General features: G+C 38.4%; 1 protein-coding gene across 2 annotated transcripts in view; it reads right to left on the minus strand.

The window, feature by feature from the left end:
• ldlrap1a (low density lipoprotein receptor adaptor protein 1a) overlaps window positions 1–8,921 on the minus strand; it is a 35,527-nt gene extending 26,606 nt beyond the window's left edge. For both annotated transcript variants that reach the window (XM_042506475.1, XM_042506474.1), the window contains exon 1: window positions 8,715–8,921. In XM_042506475.1, coding sequence (XP_042362409.1) covers window positions 8,715–8,799 — 85 coding nt within the window. In that variant the 5' untranslated portion in view covers window positions 8,800–8,921. The remainder of the gene's footprint in view (window positions 1–8,714) is intronic.
• Window positions 8,922–10,079: the final 1,158 nt, after the last annotated feature.

Below are 10,079 nucleotides of genomic sequence, written 5' to 3' on the forward strand. Positions count from 1 at the left end.
TCTTTTTTTTTATTTTGTAATAGTGTTTGAACATAGAATTAAAATAATCATCAACACCTTTTTTCCTTTTTTTTTTTAAATTTTCTTTTTAATATTTCTCTGTCTCTCTCTCTCCTTATATCAGACATTAATTTTCAGGTTGTTTTCTTGTCACCTTTTACCAATTTTCTTGCAATTTGCTCATTGCCTTTTCCCATGTTTTTGAAGAGGAGTAAACATTTTTGCTCAGGTTGCCCAAGATTTAAATACTTTTCTTTAAAAGATTTTTTTGGGGAATTTTTTGATAGGACAGAAAACATGAAAGGGGGAGAGAGAGGGGATGACATACAACAAAGGGCCGAGGGTGGAATCGAGTCTACGGCCGCTGTGGCAAGGACATAGCCTTTGTACATGGGGCTCCCGCTCTACCAGCTGAGCTACTGGGCACCCCAGAGGTTTAAATACTTGTGAGAGGCGTCTAAATGCAGTACAAGAAAAACTGATGTCCATTCAGGTTTCAAAAGATTAAACCAAAACAACTTTATTCTTTTAACAGCTCTTGACCCAAGCAGGTCTCACTGCAGGTTTTACAGACTGCTCAGTAAAATCCTCTAACACTGTTCTGACCAAACTGTGGTCAGGTCCAAACCATCATAATGGAGAAGAACATCACTAAATGGTCAAAATGCCAGAGGAAACGGCAGCAGCAGCGCAGGTACTGTACCAGGCACCGCTCAGCCACAAAGGTCAGCAACAGCGACACCTGATAAGAAACAGCTGTGTGCACGTGTGACCAAGTAAACCAGCTGACCCTGCTGTAAATATGAGTCAACCTCACCATCTGTTGGTTTTAGGAGATTATTTACTGGGTGGTAAAAAAGAGGTTTCTGATGGCAGGGTAAGGGAAAGAGTCTTGGATGACAGAGAAGGGGAAAAGAAAGATACAACAATACCCCAGTCCCCAGCTCCGTAGTCATCGATCAAATCCAACACTAATGGATGAGTATCCATTTCATCTATCAAAGTGAAGAAAAAGCCTTTGTGGCGGACTGGGACAACAAACGTGCTGATCCAAAAGGGTCCAACTGACAGGCAATTCACGTCTTGGCTGATTTGTGTGCCTACACCAAACACTGAATCACTGTGGAAACCACCGACTGCGGCCCTACAACTTAGGAGCACTCCAGGAAACACAGCCAAATAACCTTTAAAAAGAAAAATCACAACTTCTGCCACCATTTAACTTTACTTAAAACCCAATGAACTACACCCCAGGGTTTCCCACACATTAATTTATTTGTAGCGGCCTACCACGATCAAAACATCTGCCACCACAAAGATTTTCTATTTTTGGAGCTGAACCGTTTATTGGGGGTAGGCTTGGGTAATATCACGGTATCACGGCATACCAGAGTGTTCAATACCGTCATAAATACAGGTGCTCCTCTTTCCATGTAATTCATTGTATGTAGTGCACAGCATGCACCACCAGAACTCAGTCTCCAATCTCTACTGGTGGAACAGGAAGCTGAGCTAAAAGACACAGTGACACCTAGTGGTGAAGGGAGAAGTTAAAGGACTGTAACAAGCCGGCGGCCAGCAGGCAGAGAGACCATGGGAAATAATGGCAGGTTTTTGGCAAAATAAGAATTTATTTTGACCAAACTGGAGCTGGTGATCGTTGGAACAGTGGACTTATTAATTATATTACCAGCAAGAGTAACCAAGATGGTTTGGGTGCTTTTAAGTTTGAATTCAGTGTATTACCACAGCACATTTATACTGTCATATACGTATACCTCAGTGTAATTTCAGGAAGGTAAAAAGGAACTAAATATTTGGCAAGCCTAATTAGGAGCACTGTTGGAATATACGTACCATATGGTTATTAACTGCCCCATGCTCTCGGAGCACAGAGCGTACGCTAAGCACAGATGGAGCAGCAGATCATCAAGCAAATTTAAAGTGAAACTTTCTGTGTCTAAAAGTTTGAATTCACTTGCAGAAGCTGCTCCTCTCCACCACTGATCTGACCAGATCGACAGATCAGTTATCTGCCCCGTGCGTCAGTGCTCGCTGAACAAAAAAAAAAAAAGAGGCTAAAAAGGTTCATACACTATTTAAAAGAAAAAAAGAAAAATGCCATCGTCAGCTACTGCAACACATAGATTTGATTTAATTCTGTGTGAGACACTGCACCCACAAAGCTCCAAAATCAGCTTTCAAGGAGTCCAAATTCATCTGAGTTGATGTGCAGGTTTCTAGTCATGAAGAAAATATTAAGTGATATGGTGTTGGTCTGGAAGTCTTAACAAACATTTCAGAGGCATTTACCCTCAAGTTCGCTCATCAGGCTGTTGAGTTTATGTGCCAAATAAACACAGCATTATTCAAAAAAAGACTTACTTCCATAACTGTTTAGTTCAAAAACATTTCACCATTTTGTCATTTGACTCTAGAGCAAGTCTTTAAATGGGGGAAACTACTGTCAGTTCAGTAAATTAGTTATTCACAGAAGTTGGTTCAACAGCATTCCCATGGCTACTAGAAGTCACAGATTTTGTGTTGTCTACTAACAAATTCAATTTAACTTAAAGACTTCCTCCAATGCCAAGTTAGTTCAACTTTAGCTTTTTGTTTTCTTGCCAGAACTAACAAAAAGCTGTCTATAAAAGGTAATTAAATCTGTCATTCTGTCAACCAATAAAGCCATAAAACCAGAGCTCTAAACCATTTTCAGTTTCCCTCATGGGAGCTGCAGAGCCAGAGTGTGTTTGTGTGTTTGTGTAGTTGCGAGAGGATTCACTCAACATGCAGAAGCCTACAGGCCTCCATGAATCTCAACAGCACAAGGATTCACTCAGCTGATTTATCCTCGTCATAATAAAGACATCAAACACATCCTGCATTGAGCTCTCTGCTGTACATGCAGCAAGTTAAAGTGGAGGAGTAGCTTTCTTTGCAGGCAGCCTAGCAACATATCTTCTCAAATCTGTAATCGGTGTGAAAGCAAACCTAGAGGCCTTTCTGTATCTGAGCAAGATTCCCACACATTTTTAAAAATGCATTTTTAAAATTTTGATTCCCATGCCTTTATTCAAGTACTTTAAATTGGGTACTACTGGTATGTCACAGCATGTGGGAAAGGGTTAGCTTAGCTGCTTTTCTGGACAAATCATGATACCTGCTCATACCCAGTGATTCTATCAACTATGTACGTATATTTGATTAAATCTAACTTAAGTGCACCAGCAAACTGTTGGTGTTTTTCCTCCTTACTTTTAAATTATAAGCGTGTCCCTTTCTATCATTCTGTTTCCCCTCTTTAAATTCTGAGGTTTTTGTGGTGCAGCACAGGCGGAGCTCTCCATGAGGTTTTTTTTTCCACAGCAGCAGTTTGTGACTTGTGAGGTGGATAATTGATCTGTTGATCTGTTCAGAGCTGATTGACAGCAGCAGCCACGGCAAGTGAATGCAAACTTTTAGATGCTACAGAATTTTTTTTTGTTTTACTTTCAATATGCCTGAAGTTCTGTACCCAGAGTATGCTCTGCGCTCTAAGAGTGCAGTGCCATGAATAACTGGAGGGTATATATATTTCAACAGCACCTCACATGAACAGTCCAGCTCCAAGAACAGAAAATCTATTTGTGAATGCAAATGTTTTAATCGTGGCGGGTTCAACACAACTAAATGAATGTATTGGAAACTCCGTAACCTGTTAAACTGTGATCTTGAGTGTCAAAGTCTAAAATCTCAGAGCCTTGTTTACCCGCTACACAGCAGCTTTTGGCTTTTTCTGTGTCTCTCCTTATGTGACAGTGGAGGAGCGAGGGGTGGATCTGATTGAGAAGCCACGGACACTATCGGCAGACAGCCTGCCACTCACAGCAGCTTCCCCTTAATTATGCCTTGCTTTAAGCCTTAAAAAATGTCAAAGGGTGATTTTTATAAAACTCACCCCTGTACTGTTGTCATGAGGTAGATAATTAGCTATGGAGATATAACTTTTATTTTAGCCAGCTGTAAACATGTTTATTTCTGCTGTACAGTTAGGTATTTTATCATGGGGGTCTACGGAGACTGACTATGTTGTGGAGCCAGCCTCTAGTGGCTGTTGGAGGAAGTACAGTTTTGGCACTTCATTTTTCAGCCTCAGAGGTTGCTGCTTGGTCAGATCCCACCTAATACATCTGTGGCTGAAAAAAAGTATATTAACCCCATATGGCTCATTTTTGCCAGAAGGGTCTGGGATGGTCAGCAGACATAATGCAGGTCAAGTTAAAAGTCAACTGGTTTTTCACAGCCATCAAAAAGAAAATCTTGCCGGCAGAGTGTCTGATTGAACCTATTTTTTCTGATCTCTAATGTCATCACAAGGCAGCGAGGAGGACAGGGAGATCTGACAGTAATAGCAGAGACCAACAGATGTAGGAATATCCTCCTCCGTAACCAGACTCCCCACCAAAGTAAAAGAATTTACTTGAGAGCAAATGCCACACTTCAGTGAAAAAACATCTACATAAATGGGTACAAATATTCTAATCCTGCCAAACTGACTATATGTGTTGGCATAAAATGCATACTTCCATTTGTAGGATCCCTTGAGAAAGTTTCTTTGCTGCAGACAAGCACCCTCTGGCTGGTCCTCGACACTGGCAGTGTGCCGCTGTGGGTCGTCTAGGGCGACCAAACCAGGGCAGTAAGAGAAGACAAGTGGATAAGGAGCGGGGAGGCTTTTGCCATTTAAAAATGGGGGCCGTCTCCATATGGCTGAACAGGGTTCTTCTCAATGCAAACTCACTCACAGTATGCAGATAGGTGCAGCTGACTGGAGGCCCATTAATGACTATACATCTGTGTGAAATGCTGGTCCACAGGTGCTGTAGCCCTGCTGGTGTCTGTTCTGTCAGTATGTTCTCCTGATATCTCATGTGGAAGTTATTCCCTATAAAAGATAAAAAGTAGGCTGATCCCAACTTCGCCCCATGGGCCAAAGTAAGACTTCATGGGCAATGTGGGTCAGCGCTGGTCAGGAATGTGTGCCCTGCAGTCTAGAGACGACCCGGTAATCTATACTACAATACACTACTTCTATAACAAGTGGGTCACTAGCTGCACTTACAGGAAGATTTTAATTCCACTAATAATCAGCGTAATAGCCCAATTTAACCCTTTGAAACCTGAGCAAATTGGCTTCATTTCTTTCCAAAACATGAGAAGAACGCAGTAAGTAACTAAAGAAGGAATGACCCAAAAATTAGCAAAATTAAAAAAAAAAAAAAAAAAGTTAGAAGTACCAAAAATCACCTGAAAATTTGCATAAAAGAACCCCACCAAACATTAAGGAAAGAGAAGAGAAAGATTTTTTTTTTCCAAATTTACTAATTTCTTGCAATTTGTGGGATATTTCTTGCGAAGCTGCTCATTGACATTTTCCCATATTTTTTTTAAAGATATCAAACCAATTGCTACGTGTTTGAAGATTTAAAAACTTGTAAAGGAATCTGAACGCAGCTCAAGAAAAGTGATGTCTACCCTGGTTTCAAAGGGTTAAAGTAAAAACGTCTCATGTGAACACATGAGCCACAATAAACTTGCTCATTCTCAGAGAAACTTTACATAAATGTATTTTTGAAAAGGGGTGCAAATTTGACATTTAAATTGCAAGTAATTATGAGATTCAGTGGTGCTTCATAACAAAAGTGAGGCTGTATAGGTGCACATAGGCTGTGCATGTTGGAACTTTACGTTTTGATAGTTTACAGTGCAGTATTTAACTCTTTGAGACCTGAGCAAATTGTCTTGATTTCTTTAAAAAGCAAGAGAAGAAGGAACTAAGCAAGGAAAGAAGAAATTTTAGATTACCTAAAAATTTAACAAGAAATAAGAAAAAAGTATCACAAAATTACTTCAAAATAAGTTAAAAAATAAAAAAAAAAAATGAAAAGAACTTTAAAATAAAGAAAGAAAGAAATTACCTTGAAAAAGATCTTAAAAATGATAAGAATTCTGTATTATAACTTTAAAAATGGAATTATGATAATTATAAATGTAGTTTTTCCCTAGCCTTTTTCTTTTTTCCCCAGGCATTTTAAAAAATAAATAAAAATACTTGTGTAACATTTCTTAGCAAGTTGCTCATTGATTTTTTTCCCATATTTTTGAAAGACATCAATTAGCTCAAGGTTCAGTGGTTTAAATACTTATGAAGTCATCTGAAAGCAACACAAGAAAAGTAGCGTCAATCCGGGTTCCAAAGGGTTGAACTGAACATGTTATGAAACGTTATCAATTTTATTTACCGGTCGTGTGCTGTAAATGCATTCCAGGGAATTGTCAATTAGATTTAGAAAAAAAATAAAGGTTGGCCCAGGAAACCGCAGGCCCTGAAAGCTGTGCAGCAGTAAATCCATTAACATCTGACCCTCATCCATTAACACAGAAATGTGCTGGCAAGATATCTGTCTGCATAAAAGAGTTTCTAAAATTCCTGAGCCACTGCCATTTTTCCAGGTGAGCTCTAAGGTTACATATAGTACTGGTGGATATCTGAGTAATCCCCCCTGTATTTTCTAATGATCACATATGCTTTATAATGCGCTCTCTGGTGGAATTTAAAATAGACCACCTTGAACTCAAGCCAACAGGAGCCTTGCACTGACTGACTCGCAGCATTCCTAACTTGTCCTCTTGGTTACAGGCGGGGGAGCTTTGAGGCTGTCTAAGCCACCCAGTCATTCGCCCCCCACAACTTTACAGCCAGGATCAAGTGAGATTTAGCTCACAAAGTGGCCCTCGAGTCTTACAATGGGCACCAGAGTGCCTCAGAAGAGTTTCATGTTAATGTTGCAGTGTGGGCAAGCTCCTGAGCTGCTGAAGGGCTCTTGAGCAAGACACAAAAATCACAAGTTCTTACTGACCCTGACCTCTGCTCTGCACTTCCTCTGGGAGCGTGGATGGAAAGAGGAGGGTGTTCTGGGATACAAGGCACTTATCTTAAAGGCCACGTTAAAGTCAGATTTCCATGTCTTGTTTAATGTAAAGCAGGTATAGGTGCCATACAAATACTGTAAAAGTATCAAAATGCTAAATCCACAGAGGAATGCACACAGCTTGAATTCAGAAACTGTGGCTTAATATGAGCCATCAGAATTTCTGTGAGTTTGTGATGTCACAACCAGGGCTGTTTCTAGGATGTGAGGACATCAGGAGCTTATCCCAGATGTCAGTAGAGGTCCAGGGAAATCCTTCACTGGGATTTTTTTTTTTTTTTTTTTTGATGTACAAGCTTCATTTTGATACTTTTTATGCATTTTAGGCACCTACTTTACCCTTAAAGCACTTTTCTACTTTCTAGTTTAATTATGAATTGTGATAACAAAATTATTGGTACTTGTTACTAATTGGTATTGAGTAGAGAATACTTATTTACAATCATTAAAAATGTATTCACTAGAGTTGGAAAAAATAGTTAAATGTATATATTTATGTTAAGAGAGGTGGAATGTAACTTAGTGCTTTTATTCAAGAACGAGTACAAACGGAATGATTATTAGATCCTGGGCTGTAAAAAAAAAAAATCTTAGGTCTATACTTTTTTTTTTTAAAAATCAAATAAATAAATAAATAAATATATATATATATATATATATATATATATATATATATATATATAGAGAGAGAGAGAGAGAGAGAGAGAGAGAGAAGAGAGATTGCACACATAAAACTGCATAAAAATTAAGGTAGGCACAACATAAGAAATTTGTCAGCAGAGGTCAAGAAGCCAGACTCCCCCTTCACTTGAGAACAACAAACAATAAGACACACCAAAAAAAATGGAAGAAGAAAAGAAGAAAAGAACAAGCCTATATATTTAGATCTGGGGCTCTTTATAAAACATTCTGGGCTAAAGCCTTGACATCCAGGCCTAAAGACACTGCTGGTCCCATCTATAGGCTACTATAAAAAAGTAATAAATTGTCCCTTTGTATTTCCTGTTGGGATGTTTTGCAGCGTGGTCTATGTGAAAAATTGAGCCTTTAAGAAATGGGGTATGTACAGCTAAATTCAGCCTGACAATATGATAAAAAAAAATAAAGTGTTTTTGTTTAGTAGAAACCCAAAAGACGTATCAACCTGAAAATGGGCAGAATATGGGACCTTTAAAATACTGGATTAAAGTTGCCTATAGGCCTTGTGAATGAAAACATGATATTTTTTCTGTGTCATTTTCGGTTTGTGCTGTGGTCTGCACTATTCTGCCTTTAAAATAACATTTATTTCCGGAAAATTCCTGACTCAGGATAAACCGCATCATAAACAAACACATACTCAACCTCTATCGGTAAAAGTGGTAACACATTTTGCACACAACGGAAACAAACAACAGAAAAAAACTTTTTTTACGTATCATTTTTGTAGCGCACTTCAGTCCCTCTGTCGAACAAAAATAAGACGTAACGTTACTTACGCAGGTTAAAAAGATGTCAAACTTTGCTTTTTAACTTTGCTGCGACAGTCAAACATCAGCCACACAGCCTGCTACGTTTCGCTTTTCAAACAAAAAGCTAAACTTTGGTAAAGTTATCTTACAAATGTACCGTTTAATATCCGTCCTTGTGACAATTTAAGAAAAATGGACACAAAAGTCAACTTCGGCAAACAGGAAAATGAAGCTAAACGTTAGAAACATTCTTTCTACGTGTTTTTCTTCCTAAGTTAACATGTCTTACTTCGGTGTCTGCCGGCGGTCCAGGACTGTTTGGCCATGCTCGGGCTCCTGATGATAGCTCTCCCGGCCGACTTGAGTGCATCCATGTTGGGGTAGTTTAACCGCAAAGAGTCGGAGAAGTTTGCTGCTGAGTCCTCCAGGAGAAATGTTGTTGACCGGACTGCTGATGGGGAGGATGGACTTGTGGTGCCTTCCAGGACTGTCAGAAATACCGATATTTACGAGCTCAGCGCACGTGAGCGAGCCCACCGGAGAAGAAATGCTGCGTTTGAGTTAAATGGGACATTAGAGACTGTTTAGGTGGTACGAGTAGGCTCCAAGCTTGGGAAACAGTTTAACAACTTTTTTTGACATTTTTTAAAGTGTGCTGTTATTCCATTACACTTGAATGCAACAAAGTTGTTGAGATGTGATATTTAGGTAGTGGCACACACGAAAGCTCTAGCACTAACAGAGGTGGAGGAAGTATTTTGTTCCTTAACCTAAATAAAAATACTAATTCCTCACTGTGAAAATACTCTGTTAATAGTAAAATCCTGAATTAAAAATATTACTTAAGTAAACGTAAGTTAGTATAATCAGTACAATGCACATAAAGTCTGAAAAGTAAAAGTATCCAATTCAGAAAAAAACATGCAAAACTATATAAAAGGAAAGAAATCAAAATATTTGTCAGTGTATCGACTCAGAAAACTCTCAAACAAACCCTCAAAACTATATAAAAAAGGGAATTGGAAGTGTATATCAAAATAGTTGCCAAAGTACCCAATTTGGAAAATTAAAAAAAGAAAAATCCAAAACATACAAACCCAAAAGCTCAAAACTATTCACAAAAGAAAATGACTCAAATGTTTATTAAAATAGCTGCCAATTAATTTTCTGTCAGTTTGGCAAATTGATTAATCAACTAAATATTTCAGCTGTACTTGTATAAGCTGCTGGGTAGTTTAATTTTTAACAGAAAATATTTTGTAAACTCTTCTTATGTCTCTGTTAAATGCAAAAATCTTTATTTGAAAATGTAAGTAGTAACTGAAGCCGTCAGATAATAAAGTAAAACGTATATTATTTACCTCTGAAATGTAGTGAATTAAAGTATAAAGTGGGATGAAAAGAAAACACTCAAGTAAAGTACAAGTACCTGGAATTTTACTTAAGTATAGTACTTGAGTAAATGTACTTCGTTAAATTCCACCACTGATGACTAAGGGACTGTTCTATATTTGGCCCTTTAATATCTGAAAGAGCAAAGTTGAGGACAAAATCCTCTGACTGTTTTCATGCATGCTGGTTTGTTAGTGCAAACAGTTTATTTTGGGCCAAATTTTAAATCAGTGAACTATCACCATTTTGAGCTTTGGTTGGG

Source organism: Plectropomus leopardus, chromosome 18 (assembly GCF_008729295.1).
Source record: "Plectropomus leopardus isolate mb chromosome 18, YSFRI_Pleo_2.0, whole genome shotgun sequence".
In the NCBI taxonomy this organism is placed as follows: Eukaryota; Metazoa; Chordata; class Actinopteri; order Perciformes; family Serranidae; genus Plectropomus; species Plectropomus leopardus.